This window comes from Canis lupus, chromosome 15, assembly GCF_011100685.1.
Source record: "Canis lupus familiaris isolate Mischka breed German Shepherd chromosome 15, alternate assembly UU_Cfam_GSD_1.0, whole genome shotgun sequence".
NCBI classification, from domain to species: Eukaryota; Metazoa; Chordata; class Mammalia; order Carnivora; family Canidae; genus Canis; species Canis lupus.
This window is the reverse complement of record NC_049236.1, coordinates 12,605,395-12,631,812: the sequence shown is the minus strand read 5'-3', so window position 1 is coordinate 12,631,812 and position 26,418 is coordinate 12,605,395. Positions and strand designations below refer to the sequence as shown.

At 35.1% G+C, this 26,418-nt stretch overlaps 1 protein-coding gene across 2 annotated transcripts in view; it reads right to left on the bottom strand.

Annotated features, from left to right (window-relative positions):
• Positions 1–26,418, bottom strand: part of SPATA6 (spermatogenesis associated 6) — a 146,648-nt gene that overhangs the window by 64,295 nt on the left and 55,935 nt on the right. For both annotated transcript variants that reach the window (XM_038558105.1, XM_038558106.1), the window contains exons 4-8: positions 25,212–25,253; positions 24,067–24,191; positions 16,298–16,378; positions 11,604–11,897; positions 6,394–6,481 (exon numbers count right to left, since the gene is read on the bottom strand). In XM_038558105.1, coding sequence (XP_038414033.1) covers positions 6,394–6,481; positions 11,604–11,897; positions 16,298–16,378; positions 24,067–24,191; positions 25,212–25,253 — 630 coding nt within the window. The remainder of the gene's footprint in view (positions 1–6,393; positions 6,482–11,603; positions 11,898–16,297; positions 16,379–24,066; positions 24,192–25,211; positions 25,254–26,418) is intronic.

Genomic DNA, 26,418 nt, shown 5'->3' with positions numbered 1-26,418 from the left:
TTCAGTAGCCTAAAAAAAAAATAATAATTCAGTAGCCTCAACTTACTTCAAGTGCTTTTCAAAATTAAAAATAAAAATAAATCCCAGCTCAACTCCTCTTCTATAAAGTCTAATAATATATAGTATGGCCACAGTAGCAGAAATAAAAGAATGATAAGGAAATAATGAACCTAATTCTCCACACATGCTAACTTTGAAAATTAAGGTAATAATTTCTATACTTGGTATATATTCTTTCTGGCAGCTAATGTAATATTAAAATATCAGTATATTAAAACACCAGTATGTCTTCTGCTTTCCACAATCCACTTATAGACTTACTCTAACAGGGACAGATTTATAATTTTCTTTTATTTTTAGAAATCTAGCTGTTACTGAGGTTCCCCCAATGTTTGCACTTAATCACCCTTACCAATAATTACTCACTAACAATATTCTAAAAGCAGGAGATAAAGGAGATAAAAGTCGTGGCCCATGCTCATTAAATGCTCATAATTTACTTTGATTAAGTTATGCAAAGTTGAATAACAGCAGCATAAAACAAGAGGCTAAGTCAGAATGGTACAGGCAATTAATGCTATTTTTAAAAGTCATATCAGAAATTAATCTCTCAAGGTTGAATCTCTCAAGAAAAAAACTTCCTAGAGGAGGAGAAAGCTGACCTAGGCCTTAATGAATGGGTAACACTTAAAAGTATGAAGAAAAATTAGAGCTAATTCAGATAGTGCTTGACTTTACTTCTTTAAACCTGAGGTTCCTTCACCTATAAAATGGAGATACTACCTCAGGTTCCTTCACCTATAAAATGGAGATAAATAATAGTATCTAAAATTCTTGATTATTTTAAGTGACAATGAAATATTAGTACTTAGAATAGAAGCCAGCAGAAACACATTCATAAATGTTAGCTATTACTTGGTTCTCTTAATAACCTCATGAAATAGGTGTCATGGACCAAATATTTGTATCCTTTCAAAATTTGTATGTTGAAGCCCTGGCCCTCAACAGGCTCAATTATGACTCAGTCCTAAAGGACCAATCCTGACTTTAACCAAGAAGGACTTAAGGGGCTTTCATCTAAAGCTTAGCATCCCTGTAACAGCTCATTCTTTCTATTAAAGTAATTCTTGAGCCCCATTCTGATGATTATAGCCAATATGTGTTCCCTATCAGTCAATCCCTACTTTGGCAAACTTTATAGTACCCTACCTCAAAGGGTACTACCATTTTCTTTTTTTCATAATTTCAAGAAATTGAACCCCATTCTGGTAGTGAGTGCAAAGCATCCCTGCTGATAAATGTGTGTACCTATGAACCTTCAAAGAGCATACCCCTGGACTCCTTTATCAGTATTTGCCCTATTGTTATCCTAATATACACATAACATTGTAAGGCTGGCCTCTGTTCTCCTGTGAATTTATGGGCCATTCAGCCACGTGTTTGCTATATGCCAGTCCCTATAACTGGAAGCAAAGCTAAGATATCCAGCTTTATAAAATAAAACCACAGTTGAGTATCTCTCAGGAGATCCTACCTTCTAAAAAGGAAAGACATATAACATGTGTTTTCTAGATGTTTCCTATCTCTTGCTCATTTATGATACCTTCACCAGAAACTATTTACTCTTGACTTCTGATGTTTTCTTCTTTTTTATTTCTATCACTGTCTGAAGTCTCAGCAGCAAAAGTCTCCGACTTTCCCCCTCACTATTTTATTATTGTCTGAAGTCTAGCAAATAGCACACCTATCAGTGACTGGAAGAGTGATGATCAAGAAAAAGTATAAATTAATGTCTAATAAGTACATGAAAAAACATTCAATGCCATTACTCAGATGTAAATTAAAATAAAATTACAGTGAGACAGGACTGCTTACTCACTAGAATGGTTAAAATAAAGGCAACAACAAGGCACGCCTGGGTGCCTCAGCGGTTAAGCATCTGCCTTCAGCCCAGGGCGTGATCCTGGAGACCCGAGATCGAGTCCCAAATCAGGCTCCCTGCATGGAGCCTGCTTCTCCCTCTGCCTGTGTCTCTGCCGTTCTCTCTCCCTCTGTGCCCCCCGTCCCTGTATCTCTCATAAATAAATAAATAAAATCTTAAAAAATAATAATAATAAAGTGGCTTTACCATTAAAAAAAAATAAAGGCAACAACAAGTGCTGTCAAAGATGTGGAAAAACTAGACCATTATATACTGCTGGTGGAAATTGTAAAATGGTACAGCCATGTTGGAAAACAGTGGCAATTTCTTAAAAAGTCAAACATAAATTTACCATATGAACTAACAATTCACTCCTACCTATCTATTCATAAGAAATAAAAACATGTATCTATGCGAAGACTTCAATGCAAATGCTCAAAGTAACATCATTTATAATGGCCAAAAAGTGGAAATAATATAGGGGCTCAGGGTGGGAATACAGATTTACTGCAAATGAGTATGAGGAAACTCTTTCGGATGATAAAAATACTCTAAGAATGGATTGTGGTGATTTTACAACTGTGCAAATTTATTTAAAATCCTTCAGTTGTGTACACAAAGCAGGTGAAATTTATGATATATAAATTATAAGTTACTAAAATTCTTAAGAATGTTTAATAAATAATAAAGAAATGAAGAAACTAAAAGATGAATTCCTAAAAATGACATAGCTCTGCTGCTCACTGCCTCATGAGATGAGGAAGCATACATTTAAATAAAAGCTGAAACAAAATATTTTACTAACAAATATATTTATGATGACTATGCTATTTTACTCAGAAGAGTTTAATGTTGCTATTTATTGCTCTCTACTCAAGTTATGACATATGAGGATTTGGAACGTAATTTCCAACTTATTTTACTTTACAAACAACCACCAAAGAGATTAGTGGAAGCTCATAAAAGAATCTTCAAATGAAGGGAATAAGGAAGTTTCCTGAAGAGGGAAACAGAATCTAACATCTTTTCATATTCTAAGGAAATAAAAAGGGGCCCAGATGATAACCTCAATTTTCTCCTCAAAAACACCAATAGTTGGCTAAAGCTTACAAACATTCTTGTAGCAGAAGACATGCTGGATCTCTTTAAAAGGACTACACATATTACAATTGGAATGATACACTATGGAAATTCCAGATAAAGAAATTGTACTTGAAAAATTTATCTTAAAAAAAAAAAAGAAAAAAAAAAAGAAAAATTTATCTTAAAAAAATATACCTAAGTGGAAGTAGAGAAAGTAGGAGGAGGTTGGTGAAGGTAAGGAGGTTGGCCCAGGAAGCGTAGGACCCCAGACTGACCAGGGATGTTCTGTAACTCTCCAACAAGACACTCAGCCTGTCCAGGCCTCTATCATTTTTCTTGATCAAATATAGTTAAATTCATCCTCATGCAATTATAATGATGACTAAAATAGTCAATAGTGATGAAATGATATCCTATAAAAACTGAAGAATTTTTAGGCAAGATAATTTGGCAAGAAAAGTTTTAAGAATTTCTAATTAAGTAAAATAATCACTAGTGAAAATTCACTATCATAAGAGATTCTTTTTTTTTTTAGATTATTTATTTATTTATTCATGAGAAAGAGAGGTAGAGACACAGGCAGAGGGAGAAGCAGGCTCCATACAAGGAGCCTGATGTGAGACTCGATCCTGGGTCTCCAGGATCACACCCCAGGCTGAAGGCGGCGCTAAACCGCTGAGCCACCCGGGCCGTCCTCATAAGAGATTCTATTAGAAATTCCCATATGTATTTCAATAGTTGATGAGACCCCAAAACACAACCATCCAATTGCTAGACAGGAAAAATAAAAGGTAGTTAAAAGAACAAGGACATTCAAAGTACAGAAATGAGATGGAAAAGAAAGTAATAAATGTACAAAGAATAATGGAATTTAAAAAAATCACTACTTAGAAAACAGTAATAAATTGTTTCAAGCAAGAATCATCAATGTGTGTATGCTAAAGGGGTCAAAGTGAAGGAGTAACGGGATATAATAGTCTCAAAGTATCTCCTTATTAATTACAAAGGGAAGAAATAGCATTTTTACGATGGAGAAGCCTAGCAGACCCCATCTTAATTAAGTGAGCAAATGAATATCACCAGTAACAAAGCAGTATCACATACTCCTGACATGTTGCACTGAGAGTAAACATCACATTTGTTGTATTCTGGAGGGGAGAGGGGGTGGAAATGAATCATCTAAATCTAATCATGAGGGGAAAAAAAATTAAATAAACCCAAATTGAGGGACATTCTACCAAATAACTGGCCTGTACTCTTCAAAATTATTAATGTTAAACACAAAGAAAGTTTAAGGAACTGAGCATTCTAAGGAAAACTGAAGAGACACGGTAACCGAAGGCCATGCATTATGTGGAATTTCTTTTACTATAAAGATATTATGAGGACAAGCAGCAAAGTTAAGAGTTAGGTCTATAGATTAGTTATTATTATTACATCATTGTCAATTTCCTGCTTTTCATAATTATATCACATAATATCTACATTAGTCTCTGGCTGCATAAAAAAATATCATATAGACTGGGGGGCATATACACCAGACATTTATTTCTCACAGTTCTGGAGGCTGGAAGTCTGAAATCCAGTGCAGGCAGGTTGTGGGGAGGGGTCTAGTTCTGGTTTGAAGATGGCTACCTTCTGCTTGTGTCCTCACAAGGCAGAGACAGAAAGCAAGATCTCTGGTTTCTCTTCTCTTAAGGGCACTGATCCTATCATGAGGGCCCCACCCTCTAATCTTATCTAAACCTAATTACCTTCCAAAGGCCCCATTTCCAAATACTACCACATTTTACGTTAGAGCTTCAACATAAGGATTTTGGAGGGACACAATTCTGTCCAATAGCAATGTCCTTGTCAAAAAAAAAAAAAAAAGTTTATACACAAACATACATACAGAGTTGGAGGTGGGGGAGGAGATAGAGAAAGAGGGAACAGCAAATAAACAGTTCTGCTCGTAAATGTATAATAATCATCAAGAGAAATCAGACACTTCCGTTCATCCCAAAAACATCTTCCAAAGAAACATCTATATTGAAGTTATTTTCAATTTTCTTGTTCTTAAAGCTTATTTCCCGCGTCCATAAATTTCTTCCAAGCAGGGAAACAGCGTATAACATCTGTTCCTAATTTCATATAATTTGCTATTGTGTTATAAAAGACTTATTGATTACCACATCTATCTCCCTGCTAATGCTAAAAAAGCAAAATAAATGAGCACAAATTCTGCATGTTCTCAGAGAAGAATGTTTCATTTCCCCATTAAAAGAGAGAGAGAGATTACAGATTACAGTTTAGAAACAAAAAGAGATGGAGCCCACTACATGTTATGATTGTATTTTTTTTCACTCTCTCATTTTTCTTCTTCTATGCCTTTCCCAGTGTGTAGTGAATTAACTTAAAGGCTGCTGGGGAATACTTGCCAAACTAACCAATGACTATAGATATTAACACTCAAATATCCCTAACGTCAAACAATACTATTTAATCTTCATAAAAGTCATCTCCAGATTGAACTGAAAAAATAACTAATCATTAGAGCCAGGGACTATGATAAAAAGAAAGATTTCTGTAAACTAAACTTAAAGGACACTATTTTTTCAGAAATATAAGTATTAAAAAAAAAGAAATATAAGTATTAACTGCTGATATTAAGACCTATGTGCTAGGGTATTTTACATGGCCATATTTACCATATCATCTTCATTCTGCAATATACTATCAAAATAGTTAAAATGATTTAAGAATGCTCAACTTAGGGCAGCCCGGGTGGCTGAGCGGTTTAGTGCTGCCTTCAGCCCAGGGTGTGACCCTGGAGACCCAGGATCGAGTCCCACGTCGGGCTCCTGCAAGGAGCCTGCTTCTCCCTCTGCCTGTGCCTCTGCCTCACTCTGTCTCTCTCTGTGTCTCTCATGAATAAATAAATGAAATCTTAAAAAAAAAGAATGCTCAATTTATGAATAAGTGACAAAGAAAGTACTCAAATACATGTGTAAATGTATGTCCAAAACCTGTAACCTTAAACTCTTTTTATTATGGTGTTTCCCAAAGCCTATTCCACAAACTAAGGAGTATGGTTCCATCGTCAAAGAAATTTAGAAATCATTGAGCAAAACAAAATCAAGTTGTTTTCTTCACGAGAAGGTATCAGTCTTTAATATGCTACTATGTATTTTGAATCTCAAAGAGGGAGATTAGTTTATGGCTACATAGAAATTTTATTATTTTTAGAGAGTACTTATATGGGCATCCCATGAGTCTTAAAAAGTAGCTCTATGCCTTATTTACCAGTAATATAGCAAAGAATCTATTTTGGTTCATTAATGCCAAGTGAAAGCCTTGATTGTAGCCAAGGCAACTAAAGCAATGAAGAGAGACAACTTTTAACTTACCATTGTGCATCCTGGACCATCCATCTCTTTCACAGTCTCTGCCAGAAGATCCAAATAAAGCATCAGCCCTGGGACTTGGGGGGTCGACCTAGAAGATGAAGGATTTAAAGAACTTAAATTTTCTTTTTAGTCTCATGGTACCAGAAAATCAACTCAAGTACATAGACTGTAGTCATCAGGTTGGCATGACAAGGCCTGTGTGGCTCAGGCACGTTCAGAAGCCAGAGCTTAGTTGAGTATTTTACTGTTCATGTTTAAACAAAATTGAAATTAAACTCCAGAAATTTTTTATTATAAATTTGAAATTTATAATTTCAAATTATAAATGTAGTTGAAATGTCTGTTACCCTATTGCCCAGTTGGTTTTCCATTAAAAAAGCTACAAAAAGGGGAATCTATTTTGCTACATTTTAAAAAGCAAGTTTAGGATTTGCTACTTGAACAGATACTGAATTCTAACAGTGTCTTTACTTGGCTATGTTCAGAGCCCAGCATGCCGAATGCTTTATAGCTCACAGATTATTATAGTCAAGCATGTTTTCTTTTTTTTTTAAGCATGTTTTCTAATGAAAAAGAAAAAAAGTCAGTGTTATAAACTGTAAAAAAAGATACCTCCATTGATCAAAATTAAACATTTTGTACAAAAAAGGACACTATTAAGAAAGTGAAAAGCAAACCATTTAATAAAAATATATATTTGCAAATAATTATCTGACAAGGCACTGATATCCCAAATATATAAAGAAACTCCTACAACTCAGGAAAAAAAAAACTCTCTCAAAAAGTGGGTAAAGAACTTAAGTACACATTTCTCCAACAGATATGCAAATGACAAATAAGCACAAAAATATTCAATATCACTAATCATTAGGGAAATATAATTCAAAATCACGGTGAGAGATACTACACTTCATGATGTGAATGTGCTTATTAATGCCACTAAACTATAAATGGTTAAAATGGTAAATTTTATATTGTGTATATTTTACCACAATTTTTAAAAAATTAAGCTTTAAAATAAGGAGAGTGAAAAAAGAAGCCATACAATGAGAAAATATTTACAAATCATACCTGATAAAGATTTAGAATCCTAAATATAGAAAGAAAACTTACAAGTAAATATCAGACAAAGAAAATCCAATTAAAAATAGACAAAGAACTTGAATGAACATTACTCCAAAGAAAATATACAAATGGCTAAAGGGCACATAAAACGATGCTCAACATCATTACTTTTAAGGAAAATGTGAATTAAAACCATAATAGGAAAAAAAAAAGCCATAATGAGAGACCACTCCACACCCCTTGGAGGTCTATAATAAAAAGAAAACAAAGCAAAATAGTATTAGCAAGAATGTAGATAAAGTAAAGCCCTCATACATTGCTGAAGAGAATGCAAAATGGTACAGCCTCTGTGGAAAACAGTTTGATAATTCCTCAAAAGTTAAACACAGACATACCCAGCAATTCCACTCTTAGGTATTAGGCAGTTAGGCATTAAAACAGGTACTCAAATGGAAACTTGTGTTTGAATGTTCATAGCAGCACTAGTCACACACCAGAAGGTGAACACAGCTCAATGTCCATCAACAGATGAACACATGAACAAACTGTGGTACATATCCATACCAGGGGCTGAAGAAAGGGAGAAATGCTGAATGAATGCTTAATGAATACAGGGTTTCAGGATGATGAAAAAGTTCTGGAACTAGACAGTTGTGACAGTTGCACAATATATACTTACTGCCATTGAATTATATACTTTGAAATGGTTGAAGTGTTGCATTTTATGAGTATTTTACTGCAATAGAAAAAAAAGATCCTATTCTGTATGAACGAAAAAGAAAATAATTCTGTTTAACTTTTCTGGGATGATAGTGCCAGTTTGCTTGGGAGCATGCTGGTTGGTTTCTTGAAACTGCTCTTTACTACCTTAAGACTTTTTCACATGATGCATGTAAAACTAGAATGTCTTTCCTAAAAGTACTAACTTTTGGGACACCTGGGTGGCTCAATGGTTGAACATCTGCCCTTGGCTGAGGTCATGATCCCGGGTTGGGGACTGAGTCCCAAGAAAGGCTCTCTGTGAGGAGGCCGCTTCTCTGTCTGCCTTTGTCTCTGCCTTTCTCTGTGTCTCTCAAAAATAAACAAAATATTTTTTAAAAAATAAAAGTATTATTAACTTTTTACATATGCATATATAAAATTATTTTTCTTGAGAGAGCATGTGTGCCGCCAAGGGGAAGGGGAGGTGGGGGAGAGAGAATCTTAAAGAGACTCCATGTCCAGCATGAAGCCTGATGTAGGGCTCCATCTCACAACCTTGAGATCATGACCTGAGTTGAAATCAAGAGTTGGACACTTAACAGGTGCCTGTGAAATTAAAATTTTGTTTATCAAGTACTTTTGAAATTGTGAATGGCTACAGGGGAAGAAATGATATCTCTATGCAAATACAATTGGAAAAATTCAGTTTCCTATACCATAATATAAGCATATATAATATAACTGGAGGCTTAGACATATGCATTTTTTCTGTTCATTGGAAAGCTGTAAAGGAAATCTCTTCAGTGAAAACATTAAGGTCTACACCCAGCAGTATTAGAATTAATTCCACTTTGAACACCTGTGTGAAAAACAGTAATTTAATGAGCATTTGAAGAGAAGTTATTTCCTTCCACAATTTTTTTGTGTGTGTGGCTAACTCCCACAGACTATTACTGGTTATTCTGCACATAGGCATTTTAATTAAAATGCTACTATTCCTTCAGATTAAAATTTAATATATCCTTTCTTTTCAACTTAGTTTACAACTATGACCAGTTATAAATTGAAAGGTTTCTGAAACTGCCATCAAACATCAAACAGTAAATCTTATCTGGCTATTATTCCAACAACAAAAAAATGTGGCCAGTACCCATAAATAAATTCTATAGAAATAAAACAAATATAATCACAATAATCTCAATAAAACATTATCATTGAAAAGTACCTATTATAAGTTTTCTTTTTACAATAAAAAATTTTGTTACTTAAGGCTAAAGAATAAAGGATTCATAGTCAAAATATAAAACTGGAATAAAATGTTGCTTAAATGTAATTACATTTAAAATTAAAAAATATCACACAAAAAATCTGAATTTTCAGATGGTATATTTTCAAAAACCCATCAGTCTATCCAAGAAGTGGGATGCCTGGGTGGCTCAGTGGTTGAGCCACTGCCTTCGGCTCAGGTCATGATCCTGGGGTCCTGGGATCAAGTCCCGCATCAGGCTTCCCACAGGAAGTCTGCTTCTCCCTCTGCCTATGCCTCTGCTTCTCTCATGAATAAATAAATAAAATCTTAAAAAAAAAAAAACTGAACTATCTAAGGAGCATCTTTACACGTTTACATTTATATTTACATATTAGAATTTAGAAAAATGAATTAGACATTAAAGTCAGAAATACAAGATCTATAAAGAACTTATTAAACTCAACACCAAAGAAACAAACAATCCAATCATGAAATGGGCAAAAGACATGAACAGAAATCTCACAGCATGCATATGAGAAAATGCTCTGCATCACTTGCCATCAGGGAAATACAAATCAAAACCACAATGAGATCCCACCTCACACCAGTGAGAATGGGGAACATTAGCAAGGCAGGAAACAACAAATGTTGGAGAGGATGCGGAGAAAAGGGAACCCTCTTACACTGTTGGTGGGAATGTGAACTGGTGCAGCCACTCTGGAAAACTGTGTGGAGGTTCCTCAAACAGTTAAAAATATACCTGCCCTACGACCCAGCAATTGCACTGTTGGGGATTTACCCCAAAGATACAAATGCAATGAAACGCCAGGACACCTGCACCCCGATGTTTCTAGCAGCAATGGCCACGATAGCCAAACTGTGGAAGGAGCCTCGGTGTCCAACGAAAGATGAATGGATAAAGATGTGGTTTATGTATACAACGGAATATTACTCAGCTATTAGAAATGACAAATACCCACCATTTGCTTCAACGTGAATGGAACTGGAGGGTATTATGCTGAGTGAAGTCAGTCGGAGAAGGACAAACATTATATATTCTCATTCATTTGGGGAATATAAATAATAGTGAAAGGGAAATATAAGGGAAGGGAGAAGAAATGTGTGGGAAATATCAGAAAGGGAGACAGAACGTAAAGACTGCTAACTCTGAGAAACGAACTAGGGGTGGTAGAAGGGAAGGAGGGCGGGGGGTGGGAGTGAATGGGTGACGGGCACTGGGGGTTATTCTGTATGTTAGTAAACTGAACACCAATAAAAAATAAATCTAAAAAAAATAAAAAATAAATAAATTCAAGCAAAGAAAAAAAAGTCAGAAATAACTTTATAAAAAAAAAAAGAAATAACTTTATAGATAAACTCAAAAGTTGTTTTACTTCTGTAAGCACTTAAATATTAACACTTATTATTATAGGTATTTATAAGTAATTTTTTATTAATTTGCCAGCTTTTGTTAAAGAAATGCTTCTAAGATAAAAATTCTTTACAAAAATTTAAGAAACTATGAGCATTTCTAAGTCCTTTATTAAAAATCCTGAAATATTATAGACCCTTAAAATTAGCCAAAGTCTACCTATCACATGAACACAAGCTCTAAGCTTAAACCATTTCAAAAGCAGTCTTCTGTTTGGGAATATTAGAACTATGCTACCCTAAGTTAACTCTCTTCACTTTTAAAGGCCTTCCCATCCCCATCAAATAATGATTTGCTTCAAAGATCCATTATATAAGGTTTACCCAAGGGATATAATATCAAAGGAAACTTAACTTTCCATTTTAATTTTTTAAAAGGCTAGAAAAAGGGAGTCTTCCTTTTTATAAAGAAAGTTGGTCTTCTTTTAAAACCCTACTCTGCCATTTTAGTACTAATGTTAATTATATCTAAGTTCAATTTGTAGAGTTATTACACTGTCCAGTGTATACGAAGAAAGGAAATGGGTACTTAAAGGATTTAACATGGCAGTCATAAAGGAACTTGATCTCTGTCAGGTTTAAAGACTGACAAAAGAATGTTCTTTTACTCTAAGTTAATTTTCCAGTTTAGATTGCTGGGCTAACAGTTCAAGAAAGAATATTATTAATAAAAGCCAGAAGTTGAAAGAAGTTTCAGAATAATATTTTAGTGAAAGAACAGATTAGATCGGTTTGAAATGGATATGTTTAAAAGAACACATACATGTCTAATCACAAATGGAGGTTTATCTGTTTCTTTTTTGAATTCATAGGGTCCCAGATTTAAATGGGCCAGCCGCCGCCTGGTGTCTTCAGATAGCTCACACATGCGTCTTTTTGTGTAGGGAGATGGAGAGTGTGATTTTGAAGAAATTGTAGGCTGTTCGTAGTTTTTTGCATTTATGCAATATTTATTTCTCTCAGGTGACTTGGATTTTTTCTTTTGTGATCTCGATGTTCTGCTTTGCAGTCTGCCGTGTGATTTTTCAACTGGAGCCGTATGGTAAATAAATTTATCCTAAACATAAAAAATAAAAATTAACTTGGGCAGAAGATATATGTAGAGATATATATAGATCTATCTATAAATTACAAGTAGAAAAAACTTTAAAAATTAATCTAAGGCACATATAATCTATGAAAGCCAACTAGATTAGTCTTTTCTATCTATGCTAGACAAAGATTACTCTTTTCTATCTATGCTAGATAAAGATTACTCTTTGTCTAGTAGTTAATCAAGTATATGGTATTCTTAAGTCTAACAAGTACTTCTGAAAATAAAAGCCGAATATTAAATCATATGAAAAATCTAAGAACCAAGGTCAGAAAAAATTAGTTTTCAGCGTACTAAATAATTAATGTAAACATTGGTTTATCATTTGTAATTAAGTATCCAAGTAATTGGCTATATAATTTAAGAAGGCTCTCTCTTTTGTTTTTAGAGAGAGTGAAGAGATTGGGGAGGGCAGAGGAAGACAGACAGGAACTTAAGCAGACTTTACACAGAGCTCAACATGGGGTTCAATCCCAGGACCCAGAGATCACGACCTGAGCTGAAATCAGGAGTTGGAGCTTAACCAACTGAGCCACCCATGTGACCCAAGCTCTCTTTAGTAATGTTACAAATACACATGGCTAAATAGTTGCTTATGAAATCTTTATGGAGAAAATGATTAAAATAAGTTTCATTTATGCTGCTGTGATTACATGCACATGTACACTGTGAACATCTGAAAAACAGCTTTATACACATTTTCATGAAATGTATTATTTGGATTATACAAAGTGATTAGAATTTAAGATCTCCTCCAAACTAAAACTTTATTATTCTGTGACCAATAGTCATATCATCTTAATTCTGATTCCATATTTTTATAAAAGTAAAAAGACATAAAAGACACATATAGATTTTAATGACTAGTACTCTACTAGTATAATTGATTAGCAGTCTAAAATTTAAAAAAACAAATGTTACATTTATAAACATTTTTATATTATTAGGGTAACATTTAGTCTCTGCCTTATAAGTACCTTAAAATTTAGATTACAATTACTCTTGACTCATTATCTAAAATTATAAGGTTTCAGTATTAAAGAAAATGGGCAGTTGAGAATCTTTGTATTCCTAACTTTAATCAATTAAAAACTACCAATCCTACTTCCCTGTTCGCCCAACCTCTCCTTCCCTCACTAAGGATATCTATTCTAAGTAAATAAAACATAAACGTGATATAGAAGGTAAAAGTCAAATATTTTTTGGAAGTAGATAAACAGGAAAAAATAATATTTTCCAATTGGAAAAATAAGTCCATGAAATCATACAAACCTGCAGCATCAGATTATTTCCTCATTTTTCCTCTACAGCTGCGGATGTGTTCCCAGCCCTTCTCCCACCTTGTTCAATGACTTCAACCAGTAATTCAGAATTTTTCTACCTTATCACACTTCATCCAACTCTATGACACCACACTGATGCACAGAAGCAGGAATGTTAGCTCACCTTTGAGGTTGAATACATGTTCAAAGCAGTGAAACTTTCCAGAATCTTAGACTCAGCTTTAATTACCTTTTTCTACCTCATCTTAGATTTCATCATTATGCAGATCTATTGTTTTTTTTTTTATGCAGATCTATTGTATCTCAACTCTGAAAATCCCTTGCTGACCAAAACTATTTTTCCTCATTCTACTTCTTTTATTCTCACTCCATCTGCTACTTACCTTCCTCACCTTCTCAGTCTCTGGAGCTCTTTTGCTCAGACATTCATACATTTTTAGTATCTCTTACCTCCAGACCCAGATGAACTCCATTATTGTCCATTTCAGCAATGCTGTAAAGTTCCTCCTCACTGATCTCTGATTATACCAAACCTAAAATAACTAACTTCATCTTCTTCATTGGAGTTTTTGAATGTTGAATACTACTAGAGTAAGTTATAAACTGTGGTATGTCAACTACAGATACATGCTAACTCTACTCAATCCTTAATGCAGCCTGATACTGCCCAGTAAAACTTAAAAATAGTGGCTGTTACATGCTGTTAACATAGCATGTGACACAGACTTGAAAAGTCTTTTACTCCTTTTTGAAAATCTTCCTGACTCCATGTGAATGAGTCAAAATTAGCCTACTAGATGATGACAGTCTTGTGGCCACTGCTGCAGCTAAAATCAAACCAATTACCAGAAATATAAAGTCCCTTCCAAACCAAAAATTCAGCCAACTGCCAGACATGAGTGAAGCCATACTAGATCATTCAGCCCTGGCCTCACCAGTTCAAACCAAAAGAAACCCCCAACCAATCCATAGAACTGTGAGAAATGTTTTATTTTAAGCCACTAAGTTAGTGTTGCTTTTTACACAGCAAAAACTACCCGATAGAGCATACAAAAGAATAAAACTACTACTGATACTTAACTAATCTACCTTTACTAGATTAAAAGTAGAAAACTAGTTTTCTTTCAGAAAATCACATTAATATGCTCAATTTTTTCAATCTATCCAATTGGTAACAAAACATCAATTTGAAAATTGTGTGTCAAAAGGAATAAAGATCATTATAAGTAATTGTGAACTTAAATAATTTTATAGTTTCTCTCATTCATTCCTCTTTTAAATATCAAAATGGTTTGTCTTATTCTTATGTTTGAATCTGAAAATGCTGCTTTACAGCCATTAAAATTTTAATTGTAACTAATACTATTAAAAAAGCAGATGTATCACATTCTCAAATAAGGTCAAATAAGATGAAAATTCTGTCTGTTGACATTTAAAATTTTAATGTGTAAGTGTATACTCTGTTGTGCCAGATAATGTTTTCTATCTTGTTTTAAGTACTGTCTTCTCTCCTAATTATCTTAAAAAAAAGAAAGCTTAGTTAATAGCTGTCAAATTCATTAATTATATGCTATGTGCCAGACACATTACCTATTCTCCAATTTCATCCTTAAAGCAGAATTATGAGGAACTTGAACCCAGATCTGATTCTGAAGTATTTTTTCTTAAACACTGACGCCAAAACCTATCCTATTTTCTTACATCTGTTTAATAAAGAACAAATGACAAACACTGAAATAGCAAGTTGAAAAAAAAAAAAAAGAAATGAGCCTTCTCAAAAGTTTATAGGGGAAAATGTTAGTTTAAGTCCAATGACAATGGGGGGGGTAATTTAACATTTAGAAAGGACTCTTCCACTGAGCTATATACTTAGAGTACTTTTCTGTGCATATGCCATACTTCATACAAAAAAAAAAAAAAAAGACTTTTCTACCCAATCACCAGAAGAGCATACCCCAATGAGGAGAGAAAAATGTTGTCTGAGTCCACGTAAAATATTTTTAACAATTTATAAATATGTACAGTGCATGTCTCAAAACAAGTCAGTAATACCTTTGCATTTGGCAAGGACAGGCTGTTAGATCTCTCATAGCTGCATTTCAGCTCTCATTTCAAAGATAAATAATTATAGACAAATTGGTATACTATGTATCTTGCTAAACAAAATAAGATATATAAGATATATCTTTTGATAATCTTATATAACCATGCTTTACCTTTCTTAGCTTATGTCACAGTTACCATCCTCAGCAAATTTACTGTGAAACTGAGAATGCAGTAAACTAACTCTTCACTCTTTCCATCATAGGTCCAGTCCTGCCTTGTTTGGGTCCGCTGGGCTTTATATGGATACTGGCTCTTCATCACAGACTAGTCATTGTTACCTGATCATAATGCAACTAGATATAAGTGATGACTAGACATTATTAGATAACTTGTGGACAAGGCAGTAAGATAATCCTGGTGACTCAGTAAAAAGTTAAACCAGAATGAAATATCAGGTCCAGATATCTCAGTTTACTAAAGACAGTTTTTACAAATATTGAAGGTACTTAGGTTGGAGCGTCCAAGGTTCCCTTGGTCTGACAGCATCAGTATGGCCACCAAACTGAGCAAGAGTCATTTAAGGAATTAGAGACACTCAAGAAACCACATTCATTTAACATCAATATTCCCACATGAGAATCTCTGGTCACATTTGCCAGAAGTTATCCTTTGAACTTCCTGCAGTCACCTGTAACTTCTATAAGATTTATAGAAGCCTCCAATCTAGTTCTCCGTGGGTCTTCTTGATCTCAACATCTTTCTGGAGGACAGATTTCTTTGCATTAAAAAAAAAGGCCCATGAAGTCATAAAATAATAATATCATGGCACCATCTATCATGTGTACCAAACTCTTCGCTCTCATTTTTAAGATGCAACCAAACTGCTAAATATCTGATAATTGTTTTGCTTACTAAAGATTGACCTGAAAAAGTGAAAAGAGTTGCAGCCAAAATAAAAGAATAATTCTTGCCCAATGCCCATAAGTATGAACAAATAAGGTAAACTATTAAAAACTTTAAATAAATGATTTCAACCTGAGTGCGGCACTTCCTTGAACTTATCAGACATTCAGTAATCACTGAGGTTGTAGAAAATTCCAGCTTTGGAGCAATTCCCTGAGGGGAAAAAGGGTATTATTAGACATTTTGATTTTTAAAAAAATATAATTACTGTTGATAAAACTATGACCTGAAGTAACAAATATTTGTCAAGATATAGCTGCTTCATTTGTTAGTATGACTTTCTTATTAAAGATAAGACAACACAGTGATGCTAATAAATGTTAGCAAGAAGCAGTTTCATTGCTGATGATACGCTTATAAGTGATTACCTTTATGTAAAAATTAATATATTTTTTAATTTTCAAGTATTTCCCTGTCAAATTATTCTAAGATTTTTAAACTATGATATAAAATTAAGGCGATAAATATATAAAAGCACTTAATGGATTTGAGCTCTTATTAAGACATACTTAACTACATAATCAAGAAATACTTTGGATAGTCTCCTCATTCCTAAGTCCAGTGACAATGGGGCGGGGGGTAATTTTATATTTAGAAAGGACTCTTCCACTGAGCTGTATAAAATTATAAAATTTTAACTTCTAGGTATGCAGTCCTTGAAAACAGAAGAGAGGAAAGTCTCTACCAATTCCTCCAACATTTTTTCCTGTAACATATAGGTTACACTCAGATTTATGAATGAACCTGGCTTCTATTTCTTTCAACATTTCAAACATCAGCTTGAATACTGTTTTGAAGTAAGTGGAGACAAATGGTAAAATTCAAAGGAACAGTCATGAAGTACCTGCCAAAATATTTGGAAGCACACAAACTGTACATTCAATGAAGCATTAAAAGATACTGTGTATGTCCAGTGAGACTTCATTTGAATATAGTAGGAGATGCTTGTCTTTACAAACCCAGCCTTTGACCATTAGAGTTTCAAACATTACATTACAGGAAAGGTAAATATGAGTTGCCTAAGAACTAACTAAATGATTATTTTTATGCAAACATAACTTTTATTAATGATGCCCACTATGCCTACTTGTTTGTTATCTATTGCTTCACAACAGATTACTTAGCAGTTTAAAACAAGAGTAAACACCTATCTCACATAGTTTCTATGGGTCAGGAATCTGGCAGAGGCTGAACTGGATGGTTCTGGCTTGAAATCTCTCATGAGATTGCCATTTGGGCTGCTGTCATCTGCAGTTTGCCTGGGGTTGGAGCATCTACTTCCTCAGAAGGCTCATTCACATAAATGTCAGCTGGAGGTCTCAGTTCTTGCCTGGCTTTTATCAAAAAGACTCAGCTCCTCATGCTATAAATCTCTCCATAAGACTGCTTGAGTGTCCTCATGCCATGGCAGCTAGTTCTCCCAAAACAAAGCAAGGGGGAAGCCACAACCGTTTTTATAACCTAGTCTCCTAAGCCTAGCACTGTCACAGCTATCACATACTATTTAGTTAGAGTCCTGAAGTACAGCCCACACTCAACGAGAAAGGAGTTAAGACTTCCTTTTCAGCTGAGAAATATCAAAAATTTTGTGGACATATCTTAAAACCACCACAGTCCACCCTCTGACCACAAGTTAACTTACACTCCTTTCATGTGTAAACTAAACTCATACCCTACAAAACAAAAATGAAAACAAAAACAAACCCAAACAAAAAACAAAGAAAGAAAAGTCTCATCCTTTTCCAACTTCAGCTTGAAATCCAAGATGTTGGCATCTAAGTCAAATCCTTATTCAGCCTTCTCAGATGTGGTTCTTTATTTTTTTTTTTTTAAGATTTATGTGTTTATTCATGAGAGATACAGGGAGAGGCAGAGTCATAGGCAGAGAGAGAAGCAGGCTCCCTGTGGAAAGCCTGATGTGGGACTCAATCCCAGGACCCAGGACCACGCCCCGAGCCGAAGGCAGATGCTCAACCACTGAGCCAACCAGATGTGGTTCTTTAAGGATAGTTCCTAGAATACAGTTTCTCACAGTTAGAAGACTTATGAATCAAAGAGACAAGTTATCTGTCCCATACATTCCCAAAGTACACACATGTAGTAGGCACAGCATAAGCACTCTAGATATTCTTGTTCAAAAAGGGAGGAAATGGGCAGCCCGGGGGGCTCAGCAGCTTGGCCCCACCTTTGGCCCAAGGCGTGATCCTGCAGACTCGGGACGTTGGGTTCCCTGCATGGAACCTGCTTCTCCCTCTGCCTGTGTCTCTGCCTCTCTGTGTCTCTCATGAATAAATAAATAAAATCTTAAAAAAAAAGGGGGGGGGGGTGGGGAGGAATTAAGTCAAAAGGGAATCACTGGCCTATAGAAATTCTAAAATCTGTCCAGGAAAATATTAGAAGTTCCTTGATTAGAAGTTTAATCAAGAAATAACTATCCTCTGGGCTCTTGCTTCCAACCTTTGAATTATCATTCCTTTCCAAGGAGAGGCAGGCCGTGTTTAGAGCTGCACAGTGTTCTGAGTGTGAGTCCTGACACCAGAATTTTGGGGGTCCAAAGGCCTTTTCATTTTGTGAGGTCTCTCTGCATTTGAGACCAAGCTGGTGGTATTTCCACCAATGCAATGCTCTTAAAAAACATACTGGTTCTCATGTGAATCTTACTGAAGTTCATTCCATTAGACACAAGCTGCAGCCTTTTCCACACACAGTTTCTGCTGAGACTCCCCTGAAGGATCTTTGAAAAACCAATGTTTATTTTCTGAGGCAATGTCTTAGATCTTTCTGAGATTTTAATGAAGGATTTTATAGTTAACTACCCTTGGTTTTACCATCAGAACACAATTTTCCAAAAGTGCCTGGAATGATTTTTGCTCAGAAGTCATTCCTTAATTGTAGTTTTATTTGCCATTGGGAAAGGCTGGGAATCTTCAGAAACCATAAGTTCCAACTCCTTTTTGCTAAACAGCCTTTCCTTTTGCTCCTCTCTCCCCTCATATTTTGCTATAAAGCAGCAAGAGAAAACCAAGCAGACCCTCTAACTTTCTATTGGAAAGTCTCAAACATACAATCCATTTCATTGGATATTTCTCTACATCCCACATTACTGCAGGTGACTATATGGCCAAACCTCCTGTTATTACTGAACAAGGAATCCTTTCATCCCTAATTTCCAATAACATTCACCTTATTTTCCTGCAAATACACATCTGACAGTTTCTTCAAGACCTTCCAAGCTTTCACAAACATTCTAGCAAAACCTTTCCAGCTTTTGCCCTCACTATAGAGGTGCTTATTAAGTGTCTTCATGCATGGCAGTTGGCTTAGCCTAAAGTGACTGATACAAGAGTGAAAGCAAGGAGGAAGCCACAATACATTTAATGACTCCAAAGTCTAATACTGTCACTTCACCAGATTTTATCTGAGTTGCTAAGTATAGTGTGGAGAATCAGCTCTGCCTTTGGAAGAGAGAAGTATCAAGCCATTTGTGGACGTATTTTATAACTACCACAGCCTGAATTGCAACTCATCACTTTACCCTCCCCCATATGTTGCTGGTCACATTGTAAATACTCAATGTTTTAGCCATTATTTTCACTGAGCTTTCAAAACCAAATAAGTATCAGTTGAGATTCTCCAGGGAAAAGAACTAGTAGGATAAATATATTTATTTATTTATTTATGTATTTATTTATTTATTTAAATATATATATATATATATATATATATATATGGAAAGAGAGAGAGAGAGAGCACGCACACAAGAGCGCAAGATTTATTTTAAGGATTTGGTTCATGCAATTGTTAGAGTGGCAAGTCCAAAATCCATAGGGCAATCCACAGGCTGGCAATGTAGACAGAAGTTGGCATTGCAGTCTGGAGTGTGAAATTTGTAAGCATGATAGCAGGCTGAAAAATGAGGCAGTATTTCTACATTACAGTTTTGAAGCAGAATTCCTTATTGTTCAGGAAACCTCAATTTTTACTCTACAGGCCTTCAACTAATTGGATGAGTTCAACCTACTTTGTCAATGGTAATCTCCTATACTTCAACTGAACTGTTTATAAATATTAATTACATCTACAAAATACTATCGCAGTAACATCTAGACTAGCGTTTGACCAAACAACTAGGCACCATAACCTAACCAAGTTGACACGTAAAATTAATCATCACTCCATCTCAAATGTCAGTTCCTCTATGAAGTCTAGAAGATGTAGTTTGTTCATTTAATTCCATCAAGTGGCATTTAAGTACCTACTCCATGCAAAGTACTGTGCTAAGAGTTAAATTCAAAGATGAGAAAGCCACATATTGTTTCTATAGAGTTCATAGTCTAAAGGGGATATTATCATCAGCACTGTCATGATCTCCCCAGCCATCAGCATATAATGCACATTCACTGAGTGTTCTCTCTGCCAGGTACTGCTATAACCATCTACAAGGCTTCATTAATCCACCCAGTAGCCCTGTGAGATCTTCATATTATAGTGCTTTGTTCAAGTTTAGTCAGGTAGCCTATGAGAGTGCCAGGTGTGACTGAATTTTTGCCAAAGCAATGGGTTCAGAAGAACAGCCCAAGACTCGGCCAGATGTTACAAGAATTGAGGAAAGGTGCATTGTCATCTGCCAGAACAACAAACTACTAATGGGAGTGTTTTTTCCACTCACATTTAAATACAACAATTGATATGATTGGATTTATATCTGCTGTTTTGCTGTTCAGTTTATAGAGGTACCATGTCTTTTGATTCTTCCATTCTTTCTAGGGCTCTCACCTGTGTATATATAGCTTTGTGGTCATCCAGTTAAACTATAAGGGTTCCACTCTGTTGATTACCTGTATATGGCTTGGAAAATATATTCAAAGATACAGTCTGGTCCGCAGTTTCCATGGAGTTTCACTTTTTGCTGGGCTTTCACAGTATCTTGTTGCTCGGCACTGTTTCAGAGTCAGCCAGGAATGGGTAGAGAGCTCATCTCTGCCCTTTTATTGCTCCCTTACTTAAGTGAACTTTTTGGCAAATGGGCTGCTCACTCTAATTGGAACTGCCATCGGCCTAAAAAAGCTGTGGGGTTTCTTTATCCACTTACATCTGAATCCATCACATTTAGTTGGTGAAGACCTAATAATACCTGTCCTTATGATTCTGACACCAATTCCAGTGTGTGGGTTTTCCAAACCAACCAAAGCAATTCTCGTGATATTTAACTCAGTTCTGACACTATCTACCTAGTAATAGCATCAGATCCCACAGCTGCTAAAGATCAGTCCCACAAGACTGTGCCCAGCCCTCTTCAGATGCAATCACAAGTCTGGGTTGTCATCTGTGTTTCTGACCAATCAGGTATAATTTGGAGGTCCCTATGATCTCCTCCCCTGGTTCAATTAGGCTCACAGAACTCAGGAAAATAGTTGACTGTTTACTGATTTATTATAAAAGAATATGATAAAGGATACAGATGTTCATCCAGAGGAAGAGATTCACGGAGCAGAGTATGTGGGAAGAGACATAGAGCAATGCCATCCCCAGGGACATCACTCTCCCAGGAGCTGCCCCCAAGAGTCCACCAACCTAAGGGCCTCTAAATACAGGCCCTTTGGGTTTTAATGGAGGTTTAATTACATAGGCACAACTGATTAAATCACTGGCCGTTGATATTTTAAAGCAATCTCCAGACTTCCCCTATCCTCCCCAGATGTCCAGGGACTGAAAGTTCCAACCATCTAATCACAGAGTTGTTCCCTCTGGCAACCAGTCCTCATCCTTAGGTTATGTAGTGGGGGTTTCAAAAAGTCACTTCATTAACATAACAAGAGATGGATTTATTGCTCCCCATCACGTAGAAAATTCCAAGGATTTTGGGAGCTCTGTGCCAGAACAAGGATAAAGACCAAATATATACTTCTTTCTTTAAATCATAGTATTTCAGTCCTACTCTCCAAAATTGATTCTGACCCCTCTGGTAGCAGAGCTTCTGATTTTTCTGTCCAGCCCCAGGACTGGTGCAGCTACAATTCTCACTGGCCTTGAAGGGTAGGGAAGTTGTCCCAGACTACAAGGTGACCTACTGCCACCATTTTTATCCAAAGTTTTAGCCACTATGTAAGCATAAACACTTTTTTTTTTAAATTCCAGCTAGTTAACATATTGTGTTATACTAATTTCAGGTATACAGTATAGTAATTCAACACTTCCTTATAATACCCGAAGCTTAATCTGTCTTAACTGTCAGGCAGTTTCTAGTGTCCTGAAACTTGTGATGATTTTGTCCAGTTTTGTACTTGTTTTGTATGGAGGGAGGAATTGCCAACCTCTTCATATCACCATTACCAGAAGTATTTTTGCCTTAGTAATCCAACATCTGAACGTATGAAAAACTAATCCAAAGTAAATGAAGAAGATCCCTATATTAATGGTTCATATCCATACTTTTATGTTTTTACTGCCAATTTGGTATAATATAGCATTTTAAATTACTTTCAAAACACCATAATTTTAAAATCAGTTTTCTTCATTGCAGGCTTCCATGTATTTGCGGAAACACTCTGAAGGTTTTTATAATATAGAAGATGGCTAATGGACACTGATAATATTCCAAAGGGAGTATATTTTCATAGATTTGCTAGTTAGTTAACTTTTACACTTCGAGCAAGCTGAAGTCACTATTTCCCAGAATACAGAATATCATAAACCTAGACCTATAGGGAAAAGTATTTAATTTATCATATTGGCTCATATATCACCCCACTTTCCTTACTCAGACTACTTTAACATTTTATAAAAGTCTTAAAAAAAAAATGTCCAAATTATTTCAACCTAGACATCTTTTGCTTTTTTTCGCCTTTGAAATGGCAGGGTCTTCTCCACTTTCTCTAAGTGGAAGACATTTTCAGGGTTAAGTACATTTTTAAATCACCCATCAAAAGTTGAAGGGAGTGGGGGAAAGGATGGAAGAGTTGGCTTTCACAATGTAGCATTCATTTTTAGGTAAATGAACGTATTTCTCTGACATGAACATACAACAATGAATCTATCCAAACTCCTACTAATGAACATTTAAATTATTTTGGTTTTTTACTATTATGAACAATGCTATCAGTGAACATCCCTAGGAAGACTCTTAGTATACCAGAGAGAATATATCTCCACGATTTTACATAGTACGGCAGCATGTAAGAGCTTCCATTTTTCACATTTCTCATATGGTCAGATTTTATTAAATTTTACCAATCGTATGGCTATAAAAATGAAATCATAAGGTTGTTTTAATTTTGGATTTCCCGGGCAAGCCCCGGTGGCGCAGCAGTTTAGCGCTGCCTGCAGCCGGGGGTGTGATCCTGGAGACCCGGGATCAAGTCCCACGTCGGGCTCCCTGCATGGAGCCTGCTTCTCCCTCTGCCTGTGTCTCTGCCTCTCTTTTGCTCTCTCTGAATAAATAAATAAATAAATCTTTAAAAATAATAATAATAATAATAATTTTGGATTTCCCTATATGCTAATGAGACAGAGAGCACTGTTTCAAATGTTAATTGGTCATTCTTTTGAGAGAAAATAAAGAAAAGAGGAAAGGCAGGAAAGGAGGCAGGAAGCAGAAGGAGAGGAGAAAAACCTGAAGGATATAAAGCAAATTAACGTTTGCTAATTCTGGATGAAAGATGCATGGATTTCATTCAAATTTTGGTATGCTTAAAGTCACACCATAATTTCATAAAACGAATTACATTTTGAACCATGTTAAACTTTGAATTAGTTCTTCACATTTCATATTAAAGACTATGTGGTGGTTTTTGACAATGATCCCACAACACAAATTGATTCAGAAAATAGTAAACACTTACTCGAAGGCCAGAAATCCTCCTCATGGTAACCTGGCGGTTTGAATCATGGTGTCCAGAAATTTGGTTTGGACCCGGGAACATGAAATCTCGTGTATTTTCATCATATGTAGACAGTGTTTCACCCACTACAAGAAAGATATCCTATGATTCAAATTATAACAAAATATTCTATTTAGAAACAAAATCATCAAGTACAATATTTATAGTGCCTGATGCCTTACTGAAATTTCTGCTTCAGGGTCATGTTTATTTTTTTTTCTAAGAAAGGAAAATTAAAAGAAAGTTATGTTAAATGGATTCCTTATTCAGAAATGTAGTACATATTACTTATTCTCCCTCTTTTAGAGAAGGGAAATATTTATGTAAATTGTGTGAGTACCTATGCATACTCATGAAAAAAGTCCTTAAAACATTAAGTTGGCATGACATTTACAAACCTAAAATGTAATTATCATCTCCATAAATTTTTTCTATCTTCCATTATTTTCTAATCACCATTATAAGACATTAGGTTACAGGTTGGTAAAAATGTAGACATTTTCTAGATTTTGTGGTTACTCAAATTAGGTATATATGTAATATTCAAAATCTTTTAGGTTATTAATTTTCAGCAACATACAGCTCTCCATTCTATCTCCATCAAATAATTGATTAAGATAGATTTCTCCTATAATTGCAGAGATAAACAACAAAAATCAAGCTATCCTCCATATTTTAATTTTAACTTTCCCTGCCCCAAAGATTTGTAATGTTTACTAAACGAGTAAGGTTTTATTCCACTCCCCCATTCCCAGTAATAGTCAACACACAAAAACAAAGACAATTACTTTATCCATAAAAAAATATAGTTTGAGAAAAATCACAGAGTCAACTTTTATGAATGTCACAAAATATGTAAGGAGGATAGCAGGTAATTTTCTACTTTCCATTCCTATTTATTCTATTTTAACACAAATGTTCAAATACTATTTATGTCCATCTTTATGTATTTATTATTTTCATCTATTGACGTCTTACACATAGTGGACCAATACTAGAAACTCAACATTGCTCTTAATTTGGGAAGGGGAAAATATGTATTTTTTAAAAGCATTCTTTGAAATGGGTTTGCACATCAATTACTTTATCAAGCTATAATACAGTACCTGGTGGAACTAGTTGAATCAACTCAAACAATGCTGTATCATCTGAAAGTTTAAAGAAAAATTTCCTTAAGCAAATTGATAATAAAAATTAGTTACTTCATCATAAAAGTATCTAAAAGTCAAAGTAATTGCTGGGTAAACTACATATACATTTTTTTTTTTGCCATTCACATATATGTTTGTATCTTAATATACTGTATATACTTTTTGGTTGCTGTGTCTCTTAGGGCATTATTAATCAATAGCAGAGATTGTACCTTCAATCTCTCTGGAGTTTGTTTTTGTTTTTTAAAAACTTTATCATTTTAGAGAAGTTTTAGGTTTAATAACAAAATTGATAAGAAAATACAAAGATTTCCCATATATCCTTATCCCCACACATGCATAGCCTCCCCACTATCAACAGCAATCACAAGAATGGCAGTTTTTTTTTTTTAACCAAGGATGAACCCCCATAGTCACATCCTAATCAACCGACATCCCTAGTTTACCTTGGGGTTCACTTTTGGTGATGTATGCTCTGTGGATATGGACAAATAAATGTATAATGACATATTCCATCACCATAGTATCATTCATAGTGTTTTCACTTCCCTGATTTTCCTCTATGCTCTTCCTATTCATCTCTCTCCTCCACTTCAATTTGCTTCCATAAGCAACCACTGATCTTTTTACTGTCTCCATAGCTTTGCATTTTCCAGAATGTCATATTAGAATCATACACTATTCAGGTTTTTCACATTGGCTTCTTTCACTTTGTAACATGCATTTAAGTGTCCTTCGGGTTGTTCATGGCCTGATAGCTCATTTCTTGTAACTGCTGAATACTATTCACTGTCTGGATTCATTCACTTTATTTATCCATTCACCTACTATAGGCATATTGGTTGCTTCCAAGTTTTGGTAGTTATAAAGCTGCTATAAACAACCCTGTGCAGGTTTTTATGTGAACATAAGCTTTCCACTTCTTTGGGTAAATATCAAGAAGGGTAATTGCTGGATTATATGTTAAGAATATGTTTAGTTTTGTAATAAACTGCCAGACTGTCTTCTAAATTGCTGTTCCATTATGCATTCCCATTAGCAATATATAAGAAGAGCTCTTGTTGCTCAATATCCTCACCAACATTTGCAGCTGTCAGTGTTTTGGATTTTGGCCCTTCTAGGAGTGTGGTGGCATCTTGTTTTAACTTGAATTTCCCCAAAG